Source organism: Ctenocephalides felis, unplaced genomic scaffold (genome assembly GCF_003426905.1).
Source record: "Ctenocephalides felis isolate EL2017-DRISC unplaced genomic scaffold, ASM342690v1 CF-g0.4_SCAFFOLD_01492, whole genome shotgun sequence".
Taxonomy (NCBI): Eukaryota; Metazoa; Arthropoda; class Insecta; order Siphonaptera; family Pulicidae; genus Ctenocephalides; species Ctenocephalides felis.
In genome coordinates this window covers 29,052,568-29,070,272 of record NW_020537646.1, presented here as the reverse complement: position 1 = coordinate 29,070,272, position 17,705 = coordinate 29,052,568, and the positions used below count along the sequence as shown (strand labels likewise).

General features: G+C 28.1%; 1 protein-coding gene across 3 annotated transcripts in view; it reads left to right on the top strand.

Moving 5' to 3' along the window:
• The window catches only part of LOC113370200 (lachesin-like), a 102,283-nt gene that overhangs the window by 51,621 nt on the left and 32,957 nt on the right, over nucleotides 1-17,705 (top strand). For all 3 annotated transcript variants that reach the window (XR_003366556.1, XM_026610874.1, XM_026610875.1), the window contains 2 exons: nucleotides 7,711-7,860; nucleotides 7,949-8,005. Coding sequence is in view for 2 of the 3 variants with exons in the window: in XM_026610874.1 (XP_026466659.1) it covers nucleotides 7,711-7,860; nucleotides 7,949-8,005 (207 nt within the window). In the remaining variant the exon portion in view is untranslated. The remainder of the gene's footprint in view (nucleotides 1-7,710; nucleotides 7,861-7,948; nucleotides 8,006-17,705) is intronic.

Sequence of the window (17,705 nt, the reverse complement as noted above, 5' to 3'; positions counted from 1 at the left end):
AGGTTCGGATAGCCACAGAGCAAGCAGAAGTGCAAATATAGAACAAATATTTTTGAATTTGAGTTAAAATTTGTAATCCCTATTAGAAAAAGACAACCACTGAGTTGCCTTCATACAACCTTTAAATTATGACAGTTATGATCAAAAATTAGGTAATATCTTTGCAATCGTATTCAAGAATATACCTATTTCAATATCTTTATGTATAATGATTGAAATATAATGAGCAAAATAAGTAACTAGTATTAAGTGGTATTTTGCCTTAAGGCAAGGTAAAAAGGAACTTTTTGATATGTGTAAACAATCTACTTGGTCAATAATGAATACACTTTTCATTTTTCTGCTATTTACAAAGAAACGGCTCAGCCGATCTTAGCACAAAACTGAGAAACGATAGTCCTCATTGAGATACATCGAATGGCTTTTAAATTTTTGAAATCGATCTGACCGTTTTTGAGAAAACGTCAAATTACGCCAAAAACTTACTTTTTCCAAATTTGGTCTCATTTGAGAAAACAAAGTTAGCGAATCGGATTTTTTGGGAAGTAAAAATTTTGATTCAGGAAAGAATAGTGTAAGAGATTTGTTCTTGCCATTTCACACCTCAATGACCAAATTAAGCTATTTTCAATTGAAAACATATTATTGATCTGAAAATGGATATCGCTGCTTCCTAATGTCAGGTTGCCAGAGCGACCTCGTCCACACGAGGCCACGTGTTAACTTGCTACTGAATAAACATAAACAGCATAGCATCTTTACAATACTAGAACGTGACTTTTTCTCTATATAAATTTATTGATTTTATTAAACCCTTTGATGTTTTATCCAGTTGTATCGCAACCGGAAGCTTCTTTATTACATGAACAATGTTTTGAGCTTATATTTTTGCTAGTTGTTTAAAAATAACAGACTGAGCCGAGCTTGCGTCGTTAGCACGCGAATAATCAAAGCAAAACAACGGTGCTATAAATAACGGCACAAAGGGAACCGAGCTTCGCAACGTGAAGAAATGCAAAATTACTTACAAACACAAGCATCAGATAAGCTATCAGATTCCTGGGTGCACAACTGAAACATGGATTTACCTGCACATTACAGGTTGAAGAATGCACAACATTCCGTATGTTAACAGGTTGTGATGCATGTCAGTAATGCGAAGTCTGCGGGTATGTGAAGTGGATTAAGCAGCGACATTAATCATTTGATTGTTTACAAAACCTTTGATAAGTAATATGTGAATCTTCACAATGTCTACCTAAAAGACTTGTCTACTGATACTATTTTGTTTATACCTAACAATGCTTCATTTGAGTTTATCAAATTTTTAAAATGGTGACAGTTTTTATTTCAAATCACGTTATCAAATGAAAGTGTGATGAATTAATGTTATCATTAATTGAATGTATAATGATGTGTTTTATGAGTTCATAACGTAATAGGCTTTTTCAATGAATAATTACAAATTCTTCTATAATATCATCAGCAAATGTCTTATAAAACGTAATCGAATTTTTAAAATTGGATAAGTTTTATACTAGAGATTGAGTCACGAACACACACTAGTTGTACATTCATAGGAACGTAATTGACTTGAAGTAAAACTTACATCTACATTTTACTGTTATTTTGTTATTAATTATTATTTTTAACAATACTAGAAGTGATATAATATTTGTGGATGATTAATCATTTTTTTATTACTTTTTTGTGGAATGATAATCACAACTAGGTGCATTCAATTATCTCCTACTAACGATGCGTATTTCAAGTTTATTAATTTTACGACCACTAATAAAAGCCAACCTAATAATTTGCCTTGCAATACTCGAAAATGCCAAATTATATCAATATATAACAATATAATATAATAAAATTATATAATATAATTTAATTTATTTTATATATATATATATATATATATCAATATATAATTTTAAGTGAAATTTGGCATTTTTGAGAATTGCTTCAACAGTTTATTAGTTAGCTCAGTGGCTACCGATTTCGTCTTGCAATATATAAAATCCAAATAAAATTTGATCAAATGTGTATGTAAGTAGGGCTTAAGACGAATATTACTCAAGACAGACGGAGCCTACAAGTCCGCGGGTATAAAGGTCCTACACCGATACCTAAAAAACAAATAAAGTTAAAAGTTTTTTTAACAATAATATTTGAAAGAAGAAGGAAAAAGATGTACATCTAGTCATTAGCTTAATTCATTCAAAGTCGATATAGAAAGCTAAGCCGGAATATGTAAAAATTTTCAACAAAAGTATTTTCTTTAGTTGTTTCTTTTTGGTTTTGAGCTATGTTGCATAGTTTACGAGATCCTTATATAATTTTTATGACGTTATGCATAGTCCTATAAGATATTTTGTTAAGGTAGATTGAACAAATTTTTCATGAACTTTTATAATAGCTTACATTTGGGTGTGGTAAAAAGAACAAACTCAATCTTCACCCTGGCAAAGGTGTAGAAAATAAAAAATTGTAAATAAAAATGTTAAGTCATTTAAAAACAATTTTACAAGAAACAAATTAATTCACCAATTCTGCTGGTGAATATTTCTGACTAAATACCAGATCAAAATCATATACAGTGTTATCTATGTAAAAATGTAGTCATGAAACTTATATTTTGTATTGGTTGAATATTGCACATTTTCTTCTCGCAGGGATACATGACAATTTTTTGGAAAAATAGTTAAAGAACACACTTTATTCACTTTTTCAGCTTACATAGCTATTTTAAAGGTTATATAAAGTATACTGTTAAATCTGAAATAAAATATCTAATAACTATTCACTTAATAAATAATGAAATTTAAAAAAAACACTTTAGTTTAGTTCTTTCTGTGATGTCGCCCGATTAAAGGTAATCGCTGGTTACACATTTTTTCCCTCTGCTTCAAAATGGTATTGATAATAAAACGTACTCCACTTGTTTTTGAGACAATGTGACGGATCTTTTTAGCCGCGGATCTTTAAGCCCCGATCTACCCTATCTATTTAAAAATCTTGGAGACCATAAACGTATTTCCTGAGAACATTCGTTTTATTCGCTTTTTGCTTTGACTTTTCTCGTTTCTTCAAATTCCTTCGTCTTTTCAACAACTCTCCCTCTCGAAACAATATTTCTTTATCGAATTTGTCGTATAGGGTTATTATAAAATCGTCTGACGCAATGTTAAGTTCGTTATGCAACTTCGTGAAAAATGTGCACGGAGTGTCGCGCCAAAAAGTACTTAAAGGATTTTTAAAAGCGCGATTTACAGCCCAGCACTGAAATTAAAACCCAATAAAACCTCGGAGAGAAATCTATGCCGTGTAAAAAATACTTTTAATGTGTTTATTTTGCTGGTAGCTCGGGTAACGGAGCTTCTCTGTAGCTGGAGTCGCCTCGGAATAAATTCAACAGACGAAGGGAGATTGCTATTGATTTGTTTGCTTTTATAGAAATATACACAAAGAGTTTAAATTTGATAATAATACACAAATTAAGAAACACAAGTTGGAAAATGAACACTTCCATACTTCACTTAAAGCTATTATAAAAGAAATTAATATGCATTTTGCGATTTCAACTTTCAGTAGTAAAAATTATTATAAAATTGATTAAATATAGCTTATAAATTTATATAAAAATAATTCAAAAGTTGTCATTTTTTATTTGATGAAGAGTAATTAATAAATTGAACTGAATTGAATTGAATTACTATCAAAGCTATATATAATTACTAGAGTTTAGTTTTAGTAGGTATTTGGTAATAATATTCAAATTATGAAATATATTATATATTAGAAAGTATTGCTAATATTCCAAACACTTTATAAATCATTGGTTATTTTATAGAATAAATATTGGCACAAAGATCCATTTTGACTTTGAGCAATTATATTATGAAAACCAAACACATTATATCCCAACAAATCACACATATCAAACAACCATCTCTCTGCCTAATGTGCAGGAAAATTCCTAAAAAATTCATCATAGCGAAATTATGTTCATTTTGTTATTTAAAAAAAAATGAACCTGCTTTTCAACCCATAGGCGGAGTAATAAGGGACAACTACAGGGCAGAAGATACAATGGTTTATTTTTAATTTTAAAGGGAATTTACGTAATAATAGCTAGATTGTTTAACTAATGCAAGATATGGGTATAGTTTTACAGATATAACACTGTATATAACCTTGATCTGGTATTTTATGATAAATATACGCAAACAGAGATAAAATAACTATTTATTTAATTTATCTCCTATGAAATTGTTTTTCCGAATTGAATTTACTTTTTATTTGCTATTTTTTATTATTCACACTTTTCCCAGGATTAGTTGGTTCTTTTTACCTCGACCACGTGCAATAAGGTTTTATTAAAAAAATCAAAATTTTGCTGAATAGAACTTAAAATTAATAACAACTTAAAAAAAGTAATAACGTATACTTGACAATTATATATAAACTAAACAACAGTGCTCACAACCAAAAAATCTAATAGCGAAAGAAAGCACTTTTATTATGGGTTTTTAAACATTTCTGTTTTTCCTGAAGTTTTGTTTTATACTTGCTTTTATAATGTTATAATGACTTAATTTGTTGTCCATTATAAAAGTCATTAAGATATAAAAGACCAACCAATAAGATTTAAACAAGTTCATTTACTTCTTGTAATATATTATGGTTTGTCTCATGTTAACAACTACCTTATGGTTCATAAAAATAGTTTCAAACTTATCCTGTCTAACTGATCATCTATTATATCAAGCACTTCTGTGAAAATCACAATTACATCAGTTTTCAAAACTGTGACCAGAAGAAAATAAAATCAGTAGTCTCTCCACGGCGCGATTTTATTATGCAAATTAGTAAGTTTTATATCGTTGAAGTTAAACTTGAAGCTAGTTGAAATGAATAAAGTTTCTGTCGCCGTCAGTGACTTCTTTCCTCTAAGTAACTTTTATATCGAAAAACAAAAATATTTTTTTTATAAATTCTGTGAGACGAATACGGGAAAGCATAAATATACATATTGAACATATTGACTCATATCAACTAATTGTTTGATTATTCGCAAACAAGACTAAAAGAAAACTATATGCAATATATAAAAAAAAATTAAATTTTGGAATTCTACTTGAAGCAACAACATTTGAAAAGCATTTTGCCTTAAGAGAGTGGCATGATCTTAATCTATGAGAATTCATATTTAGCAACCTTTTCAATAGTGGGGGATAAAACTTTAAAATATATATTTCTAAATTCAATTGATATTTCTTAAAAAGCTTGTTATAATTAAATATTATATATTCATATTTCACTATCTATTCTACTTTTTGTTCTAAAACTGTATTACATTTAAGTGTGACGTCAACGGTGATCAGTACAATTACTAAACTAGTGGTGTGTATTGCATCGTGACTTAAGGCAAATTGCTGGAACTTCCCGTACCCTAACGAAATGTTCGAGAAATATTAAATGTTTTCAAATAGATGATTATAAATAAATACTGTAACATTGTCCAATATTTATTAGAATTATATACACTGAATTGCAAAGTTGAAAAAATTTGTTTAAAGTATATACCATAAGAACCCAGAATTAGAATTACAATTAATCTGAATTATTTTCGATATACAAAAAAAAATTGAAACATTTTTTTCCCAAAAGCAATTACTTTGTTTAAAAAAGCAGAAAGTTCTTTTAATCATTTAAATCGGACGCTTAGTTCTCTTAAAAATTATTTTTTGCACATTTATCTCTGTATCCTCGAATCCGCTGGACCTGTATTTGCCAAACTACTACAACTAATCACTACTTCTCACCGTCATTACGAATTGAATGTTTTTTGGATCATTCAAATCGGATGCTCCGATCTCTCAAAAAGTCGACTTCTATTTTCTGCACTCTTTGCTCCGTATCTCCGAAACTGCTAGACCTGCCTTTGCCAAATACTAATCAGCGCATTTCCCTATGTATAGGAATCAAATGTTTTTTGAACCATCCAAATCGGGTGATCCGTACGCCTGAAAACGTGGACGAAAAATTGTATCTCTGCATACATACACAAGCACACTCACACTCACACATCAGTTCTTTTTTAGGTATGCCAAAATGTACAGAAACCTTCGAAATGTAAAAATTTTCAATTTCGATTTTTGAACGATTACAATAACTTACCCTATGGGAAGTTAACAAATACATGGCGCATGTTTTAATAGCCGCCTTATTATTTCAAACTACTTTAATAAATTCTTAAAACTAAACCACTTTTTATCTCATTGATCAACAAAATAAACTTTATTATCCTACAAAGTTTAACCAAAATCGTCAAATCGTCAAAAGTAATTTCAGAAAATTGTTTTAAAATTTTAAAGATTAAATCATTTTTTGTATGTCTATAATATATTAGGATGTTCTTCAAGTCATAAACTTTATCATCATACAAAGTTTCATCAAAATCGTCAAAAATATCATTTTTCAGCATTCGTCATCAGCATTTGTCTGCTGACTGTAAAGAAACGCCTAGGCAGATGTTCTTATAAAATGAATGAAACGAGTAACGAAGCGAGTAACGAGTAAACGAAATTTTAGAGTAGTTTCATCAATTGGAAAATATATTTTTGAAATCGATGCAGCCAGTTTTGTTAAAACTAAAAAGTCAAGTTTTTGCAAACATACACACATATACCTTTTCTCAGAATCTCAAATAAAACCAAAAATCGAAGTTTCTGAGAAAATTTACCTTACCTTAAGGAAGTTAATACTAATGGTCCAACCATTGAACCATTATTCAATTTTTTTTTATTCATAAAAATAGTTTTAGTCAATTTTATGAATGCATACTATGGCTATACAATTATGTATAAACTTGTATTGATAGATTTATTTTAAAAAATAGTTAAATTTATGGCACTGTTAAAATCTGTGAAATAAGTTAAATATTCATAAAAAGTATTATTAAGATTGAATATTTTATTAAATTATATTACATATTTATTTATGTTCTTGGGTTTATAGTTTATTATTTGTATGATAAATTAAATATATTTTTTATAACTTTTATTTGAAATAACATAGTTTATACAATCTGAATATACTTTCATATACTTTAATAATAACAACAAATCATTATACAAGATGACAGAAAACAAAGCAAATATTCAACATGTTATATAAACTCGCCGTATATTCCCAAATATATTTCTTTTCACTTTGCCATTACTTATATATAATAAACTCAATAAAACATAGCACAAACATTGAATAAAAGACTCTTTCAGAAGTTCATATGATTTTAGTCGGTATATACAAACAAAGTACACGGCATGTAATTCAATTACGAATTTACAACAAATTGCGTTCAATGTAGAAGCTTGTACCGGATAAAAATTAAGATTAAATTTCATTTAAGTTTCACTCAACTCTCGGTCATTAAAGTTTTATTTGAATTAACAGTAAAGCCAGTTACTAAGGAAAAGTTACGCCGATAGAATTATTTCTCTTGCTAATCTAATTTTTATTTTTGTCTAAAAGTTTTGGAGTAAAATTCTAAAATGATAGTGTATTTGCAAACGCAAAATCTAACGTTTCTTTATGTACTATCTAAATTCTGGTTCTATGATTAGCAATTTTATTTCAGATGCATAAAATGTGATTATATAAATTGGTATACTCTAATATGATTATTGTTTTTTTTTTCAGGTGATAAATATGAAACAGTATCAGCTCATAGTGGTTACAGTAAATACATGACTCTCAAAATAAGATCTGTTGGTCCTGACGATTTTGGGTCATACAGATGTGTAGCCAAGAATTCTTTGGGCGAAACCGATGGACTTATTAAATTAGATGGTGTGTATAGAGAATAAATAATTAATTAAAAACATTTTTATATCACAAAAACGACAATTAGTCTCATACTTTTAATTTTTTTTTTCAGAAATACCAGCACCGACAACAGTTCTAACCACCGAATCACCATCAAATAGATCTAAAGGTAAGGGTTCTGATTATTTCATTTAATATATTTGAAAATAAATTATAATTTCTTTATCAAAACTGTAATCAAATAGCGCATAGTTCATAAATAGCTTGCAGGAAAAAATTAGATATTGAATCTTAAACTTTGAAGATATATCCGTTTTTTGGACGAATTTCGATATCGTACAAATTTATGGCACATAATTTTTGGAATCTCACTCAGTTTGCTAGGAATAATAATTAAATAATTAAAAAATTAGTGTTTGGTTTTTAATTAAAAGAAATTTTGAATCAACATCTGGTTAAAACCTTGACGCTTCAAATACTAATATATATATGTGTATAAATTACAAATATTAGTATTATACTTTTTTGATTATTGGAAATCTGCTCTATTAAGCAAAATAGTTTTATATAGTAAATAGCTTGCAAGAAAATTAATACTGTCTGTTAAATTTCTTTATTTTCAATGTCACGATATTCCAAATATATTTGGGATGTGTCTACTGCTGAATCAGCCCTCAAAGCGTTATATATTAAAATCTATTAAAAAAATTAGAACTTCTTTATAATACAATAAATAATAACGTAAATTTTAGTCTATTTGAGTATTTGTAAAAAAAACAGCATATCATGTGATATTTTTTTTATTCTCTATTTCATTTACAAATGTTAAGGATATTTAGTAAAATTGTATAGATGTCAAATATTTTAATCATAGTAGATATATCATTTGACTGAAATCTGCTATATAGGAAGTCACAGATATTCAACAAACGCTATCATGAAACTGATTCAATGCATTTATTCATATTTATGAATTCGAAAACTTATATAAAATCGGTGATTTCATTAAATGACTCATATGATTGATAGTGATATAAGCCTCTCAAAATTAGAAGCAAGTAATTTTTCGATCAAAAAACTAACAAAATGTTTCAATAAAGTTTTGAGAGCTAAATAAAAAAAATATAATTTGAAAATACCAATCTATCGCTTCATTCCTATTTAACTTTGACGTGGGTGTAAATCCGTGTAGTCGTTTTGTAAGATGCTCGAATCTGAGTATTGCAAGACAGCTATAATCCCTTTACAAAAACACTATCGTATATCGGACATACATACCTGTGGGATTTCAGCCTCAATTAACGGATTAGACGTGATATTTGAACAGTATAGCAAACGTTGTTACAAGAATTAAAAATTTAGTGATCGAATTTCACACCAGTAGCATTGTATAAACAGATACAATTATGTTATGTAGTGCCTTTTTCAGAGGGTAGGTCATGAACTGCAATTCAACTATACTTGCATGAAAATTTTTTTTAATTGTTATTTGCAATTCAAATAAATATTTCTCTTTTCTGATATCAGGTTTTGTTATTTGAATTGAGTTCTTTACTCAAACCAAATTGTTTGAAACAATTTTTTTCAATTTAAAAAAAAATCGTATCTATCGTGCCTCAAGCCAAATTGCTCGAACTTCCCGTTCCGTAAAAAATGCTTTTAAATAGATTATTAGAAATACTGTTACTATCATCATTCGTATCTTATAGAAATTAAAAATGCTTTTAAATTAGACAATGATGTTTATACAAGTTTTCATAAAAAGTGAATAAACAAAAATGAATCAAGCGGAATTAGAATGAAGAAACCTTATCTCATATTTCTAAGAATTGTATTAACTGAATTGCAAAGTTTAAATTACTTAGCTCAAGTATATAAGTGAGCTTTGGAATTTTAGCTAAAATTGAAATTAAAATCCAAATTATGTTCGATATTCAAAAAAAAATTTTTTTTATAAAACATTGGTTTCCCCAAAAATAATCGTTTCGTCAAAACAAGCAAAAGATTACTTGAATTATTCAAATTAGATGCTTTTTTCTCTCAAATACTACCATTTTCTGCACATTTAGCTCAGTATCTCCGAAACGGCTGGACCTGTCTTTGCCAAAAACTAATCAACACTTCCCTTATCATCATTACGAATTAAATGTATTTTGAATCATTCAAATCGGATGCTCCGGATTCTCAAACACTTTTTGCTCGATGTCTCCAAAACGGCTAGACCAACTATTCCTAAAATCTAATTGGCACGGCTACTTATCAAAAGGAATCAAAAGCTTATTTTGAATAATTCAAATCGGTCGATCCATACTTCCAAAAACGTCGACAAAAAATTGTATTCATACATACGTACACACACACATTCATTTTTTCTAAGGTATGCCAAAATGTTCAGAAATCTCTCAAACGTAAAGATAGGTGAAAAATTATTTTACATTTTTAGACGATTACATAACCTACCCAACGGTAAGTTAATTACATGAAAATCAAAAATATAATATGTAAAAGCCTTGAATCTCCAATTGTGCCAGTTCAATTGGAACAAAATCAATTGGGCATGTTTTGCAGTGGGTAAACTAGGTATGTAATGTGTGTTAGCTACCTCTTCCAAAGGGCTTCCAATACCGTACTGAAATCTGAATACCGGCATTCGGTATTTGAAATTTGTAATACCGGAATTCCGGTTTTAATACCGGTACCATCAATGAAAAATTTACTAGTCATATTTTTAGTTACCGACATATTAACATTATTAATGTTCTAAAATGAGTACATATTAAATATTTTATTACATAGAGAATAGGAGTAGATAGATAGAAAAAAAAACGTGCAAGTAAACAGTTATATATTACTTTTTATTTTACACTATACATATAATAGACCTATATGGAATTATATATTTAAGGAAAAAAAACAAATTCAAACTAGTGGTGCCTTAAGGCTAATTGCTGGAACTTTCCGTAACGTAATTAAAATTGGAGGAAAATTGAATGTTTTCAAATCGATTATTATAAATACTGTAACTTATGTTTACGGAAAAGTAAATAAACAAAACTTAATCAATCGAATTAAAAATTAAGGACTTTGTGTAATATTTATAAGATCCTGGTATTCGAGATCATGAAATCGCCCGATATTGCAATCCCTACTCTTCCACTATATACCACATACTTTTACATGCACAATCATTTACTTATACTTAGAATTTTTTTAAATATGTTTTTGGCTAAACATTGAAATATCCAATATTTTGAACTGAACATCACTGTTTTAACCGTCCTACCCCACACCTTACATATGTAACAAAAAGCTTAATTGGTTTTCGCCCCGGATTAACGCGGAGTATCATCCGGGTACTTTCTGATTTATGCGAATAGATGGTTCTGCGTGTCGACCGTCTTGTAAAACATCGCAAAAAATAAACTACCTCGGCATGTCTTGCTCGATCTGCCATCTACGAGCTCGTAATTATGCCTTAAGCGCTGAAATTAACGTCGCCATTTAAACGAGACCGAGTTATCACTGAGAACAGAGAGAAAATAAGGCAAATTAGTGTTATATGCAAAACGATATATTTTATCAACGTTCCAGTTATACTATTCTCAAAGAGAATTGAGTTGTCTTCCTTTGAATATGTTTAAGAAGAAATCATGGTGTCTTATATATATAAAACACTAGTTATGAAACGTTTGACGACTGATGTTATTATTTATTTATTTATTTATTTAAATATATAGCCCACAGATTTCTCTAAGAGGACTCAAAAATACAATTATTTTACATAATGAATAACAATTAAAATATATACAAAATTACAATATATAGTTAGTAACATAAAATGCTTAAGATAAAATTACATATAATGCAGAATGTAACAATATTATTTATAAACAGAATAAGATAAAATAATGAGATATTTGAAAAGAAAGTATGAAGGTTAACTTGTGAAGATGGAGATTATTTGATTAGGTGAAGTGTTGTGAATATCTATTTCATTATTAATTAAGTTAAAGTAAGAGGACATAAGTTAAATAGGCGAATTTAAGAGAGAATTATATTTAGGAGTAGGATAATTGAAAAATAATTGTGAACGCGTAGATAGCCTTGAAACATTAAAGGATAGTTGATTGAGAATAAGAGGACAATCTACAGAATTATTGCAAAGTTTAAATAATAACATAATTGTACAGATAAATCGACGTGAGGCAAGGGAAGGAATATCAAATTCTTTCAGTAAAGTGTTGTGGTCATAGCCACGTTCAGGGTAAATTTTATATATTTTATAACAAAGGTATTTTAGAAATTTTCGCTGAACCTTGTCTATCGCATCAGAGTTGTTGATTTGATGAGGATACCAAATAATCGAACCATATTTTAATTTTGAACGTACAATAGAATAGTACATGCAAAGAAGTGCATTGGTAGATTTAAATTGTTTACAATTTCTCAATATCAAACCTAAAGATTTATGTGCTCTATTACAAATATCAGTTCTATGATCCGTGAAAAACAAACCAGAATAAAATAGAACTCCTAAATCTGAAATTTTATTACATCTATCAATGCTGGTGTTAGAAATTTTATAATCAAAAAGTATTGGAACGCGCTTATGTGAAAAACTAAGAATCTTGCACTTTGATTATGAATATGTTATGATGTATGATCATAGTGAAAAATTGAGTTCATAATTTGCAACCACAAATTTAAGATATTTTTTTATTTTAACTCTTTTAATATATTTTTAGCATAGGGGAGATAGGGTAGCAAGGGAAAAGATGTATTTTGTTTGAACAAGTTCAAATTATTGTTTTCAGTAAAAGTCTTACATTATCATGATCTGTAAAGCTCATTGCTTTTAAAAATACAAAAATAAGTTTTATTGCATAATTTATTTTAATAATACCTGTTACTTGTATACAGATAGAATACTTTGTTTGCTAATTTGCTGTAAATTGAGCATTTGTAGTTGAGTACCGACAATTAATTTTTAGCTAGATAATTTAGCTTAGTCATAACGATGATTTGTCTTCAAAAATGTGCGTTGGGTTGATACAAATTTTGTGGTATGGTTTTGACATGTCGTGTGTCTTTTTCGGCTGAAAGGTTTAACATGTACAAAAAAATCTCACTCAACTAATACAAAATACAAAAGAGAAAAGTAAAAGAAAAAACATTTCAAACACAATTGCTTTTATGACCAATTCATCGTAAGTAAGGACAGCATGTCAGTATTTTTATTTAGACAAATGTTCAAATTGCCATTTAATTTACTTTTATTCCAGCTTACTGGTAAATCAACAAAATTATTGCTGATAAAAAACAGTGGCACAAGCGTACCTAACCTACCCTACAAATTTAGATGTCAAATATTAAAATAATATTTTAAAAGATAGTAACAAGAAATTTTAAAATTATAATCAATATAAAAATTACAATTGTCATTGATAAATTATCCCTTTTCAAATTTTATGTAATATTAATTTTTTTGATTTTAAATAATAAAAAATTACTAAATTGTCACACTTTCTTTTCGAGTTTAAAGTAAAACTCAAAATTTTTATGTTTAACCATAACAAAATAATAATTCTTTCTTTTTTAATTGAGTCGTTTAAAATTGTGATAAACCTCGTTTGAGCAAATAAAGTATTGTGAAATTTTTCAGGAAGGATTTTCGTAGATTAATCATCTTAAATTGTCAATAGTAGAATTAGATCAAATTATATATTCACCGAGTTTATTAAACTTGATTAAAATTATGTTTTATTATCGCAATTAGAATCATGGGGAATTCCATTCAACTTTGTTCAATTCTAAGATGATATTTGCAATATTTTTTTTTCAATGTGAACATTATTAGAATACATCTCGATTTTTTAATTGTTATATTAATAATTTATAGTAATTGCAAAAGTTATAGTAATTGCAAAAAGGAAAATGAAACTTTCCATATACCTGTAAAGTAGCTGAATTAACTGTGTGTATAGTTTTTTACGAACAATAAACCAAAAAAAAAAAATAAAATAAAATATCTTTACGTTTCAAAGGTTTCTGGACGTTTTGACATCCCTTAGAAAATTTGGATGCATGTGTGTGTACGTTTGTATACAATTTTTCGTCCACGATTTTGGGAGCATGAATCAACCGATTTAAATGATTCAAAAATTATTCGATTCCTACTGATTAAAAGGCATGTTGATTAGTTTTTGGCGAAGACAGGTCCAACGGTTTTGAAGTTATAGAAGCAAATGTAGAAATTAATGGTTTTTTGGGGGATTAAATTGATCAATAGTCATACGCACATCAAATTAATTTGATTCATTAATCAGATTGATTTGATTTGATAATTATCAGATATTTTATAACGATTTTAAACACAAGGACTAATTTTGTTACAATTTTTTGTTGGTTCCGTACCATGATTTTTGATTTTTAAAGTTCACTTATACGGTTCATACAAATTTCAAAATTTTCATAATTTTTTTGCGAAATTTTCAAAAATATACAAAGTTTTATTCTTTGAATGCATAATTTTAAATATACAAGTAAGTTTAAGAATGTACGTATATATTTTATATGCATTATTACAATCGTAAGAAATATATTTTCACATGGATTTGTTCGGCATCTCTTCTTATAAATATGTTATCGCTAAAAACTACAAAGTGTTTTGAGCGATAAGATCGTCAGTGTATATTATATGAATGAATACATATCTAGTTATTACAGTTATATTTAATTTTTTGAAAAAAAAATCAAAATAATTGTTAGTAATCTTGGATCTATATTCATTGATAATTATTTTTTGCTCGAATATTTAATTCTGGCACTGAAAGTTCCAGCAATTTGCCTTGATGCACAATGCCATGCACCACTATTTATTTCATAGATCAATATGCTATCTATATTGTGGTCGATTAAGTCGATGTTTTGCATAATGTACATATTTTCGGTCACTTTCACTTTAAAAACATATCTTTGTTGACCACTATCATCCCTAACCAGCATTATGACATTGTATAAAACATTGTCTCTGGTCGCACGTTATAACAGTTATAAATGAGCCATTGAAAATGCCGATAAAAATATTTTATGACTTTGCCGTATCGTCAGTGCCGTAATAGTCCGGGCGTTATATATGTGTTATATTGCCAATAACAACTTTTAATAGTAGCTCTTCACTTACATCAAGTGGACTTGTATGTTCGGTTAGTCCGAAGCCATATAATCAACTAAACAATCAACTCGTTTTCTGTTGTAAAGTAATAAATTGATGAAAGGCCAATTAAAATGAGGCGCCGATGGCAATTGGAAGTATTTTTATGATACATCTAACTAGACTCGTGTAATATGAAATTGCTATAGCTATAAAGCGATTCTAATTTTTATTAGACTATTGAGTTTATATAGCATGATGATAAATTATATATTTTTAAGAATATATAAAAATGATTCTAAAAAATTATTTGAAAATTCGTAAGGTAATGCATTTAATTATTAAATAAGGTAGGTCGTGGCACAAAGGTCAAATTTGACTTCAAGTAATTGTGTCCAAACCAAATAAATTACATAACAACACATAACATGTATCAAACTGTCGTGCTATGTTTAATAAAATTGCTGCTATATAAATAAATTATTAAACCAATCTGGACCTACGGAATTGAGCTCTGGGGATGTGCCTACAAATCAAATATAGCTATAATGCAGAGAACATAGTCAAAAATTTTACGTACAATATTTAATTTAATAAACCATTCACAGTGATCTCAACATGAAAACGGTGCAATTAACGTTCAAAGAATTTAAGGAAAAATACAAACGTAAAATGGGATCACATTCAAACCCATCAATAGGCGACATTGCCCAACCATTTGGCGATAGAAGATTGAAACGTCAATGGCCTTCAGATGTAGTCTTAGATTAGCTTCAATATATTATTATCTTTTTAATTGTTAAACTAAGAAGATCTCATTGGAGTTCTTCTTAGACATTGCTCTCAAATATTGTCAATTTAGCTTATAGGAATCCTTATGTATTTCTGATTGCTGAAAATATCAGAGTTAAATAAAAGTTTAATATTCCTAGTTACCTTTCAATTATAGAAGGTTTTTTTACCATTTTTCCAAAATTTTTCATCTGTTTCTTTTTGTCCAATAGGCTGAGTAAAAAGACCCAATGTTTTATTCTTAATTTCAAATAAATTTTACGAAATAAATGCTTCAAAATTCAGTTAATGCTGAAAATAAATTTCATGCAAACATTTTTAATGAAGATAACACTGTATACAACCTTGACCTGGTATTTTTCAGAAATGTGCTTAAGCAGATTTGGAATAAATTGTAAAAAATTAAGAATAGATAATAATAATAATATATAGGAATAATATAGAATAATGAAGAATAATAAATTATTCAATTATTTCTTGTAAAACTGCTTTTTTATAAATAATTATTTACTTTATTTATTGTTTTCAGTTAATCCTTTTTTACCACACACGTGTAAGCTTTCATAGAGGTTACATAAGAAAAACTTTGGAATGTAACTTAAAAATAACAATACATTTTATTAAACAATCGAATAATGTAGATTAAAATTATTTCAAGGTTTCTTAAACTAAACAACAGTGCTCACATCCAAAAAAACTAACAACGAAAGAAAATACTTTCGTTGTGGATTTTCAAATACTTTCGTTTATCTCCTCATATCGTCGTAGATAGAATCAAGGTGATGGCTTCTCATTTATTTTGCACTCTACTTTTAAATATTGTTGATAAAAAATTCCTAACTTTACTTGTTTTTGAGATATTGATGGTGGACCTCTTTACTGAACCTTAACCTCGGCAAAGGAGTAAACAATAAAAAGTAGTAAATAGTAAATAAAGTTAAAATGATTAATATTACAAGAAATAAATTATGTAAATAGTTATTCCAACTTTTCTAATGAATATTTCTGAGGAAACACTAGATAAAGGTTATATAAAGTGTTATTTCTGTAAAAAAATGTACTCATACAATTTATAGTTTGCTTTGGTTGAATAATTTACCTGTTATTTCGTGAACTTCCTTCTAAATAAAGGTAAAACATTAGACTTGTTTGTCTCTGACCGTCATATTTTACCCAACTAGCAAGTTAGCAAAATAATTGTCTATCTGATATGTGTTACTTGTTGTGATACAATTAATTTGGTTTTCACAATATAATTGCTTAAAGTCAAATTGGACCTTTGTGCCACGCCCTACCTTATGTATAAGAATAAATTATATTACTAATTTTTTTTATTGAATTACTGTATCAGAATAAGCCTATTGGCATTAATAAAATGAAGAAATGAAAAAACGAATGAAATCGCAAATTTATAATATAACGCTCGTGCTAATATCATAAAAAATCTTGTAACACATAAAAATCGTATGAGAAAAGACCGCGTGAAATAAGATTATACAAATCTCACAAAGGTAATATATATATATATATATATATATATATTATTTATATATGAAACAAAAAAATATTATTACACCGTTTCGCCTGACATTTCGCGATACATTCTTATTAATAAACGTCGAGACGTTACCATAAAGTTGCCAACGTTTTACGGTCACAGTTATAAATAATTCCCGAGATAAACTTCACAAGATATGACGGCCGGATGGTTGATATTAACTTATGGTGTCATCATGGTATCGCTTCAACAATATCGTTCTATTCATTTTTTGTTACTGCATATCACTCTTTCTATAAATATATAAACTTTTATGTGAAAATACATACCGCCAAGTTATGTGTATTTATATATTTTAGCACGTACGTTTATGTATTTTTCGTGCAAATGTTCGTACGACATGCATAAACTAATATATTCGATATA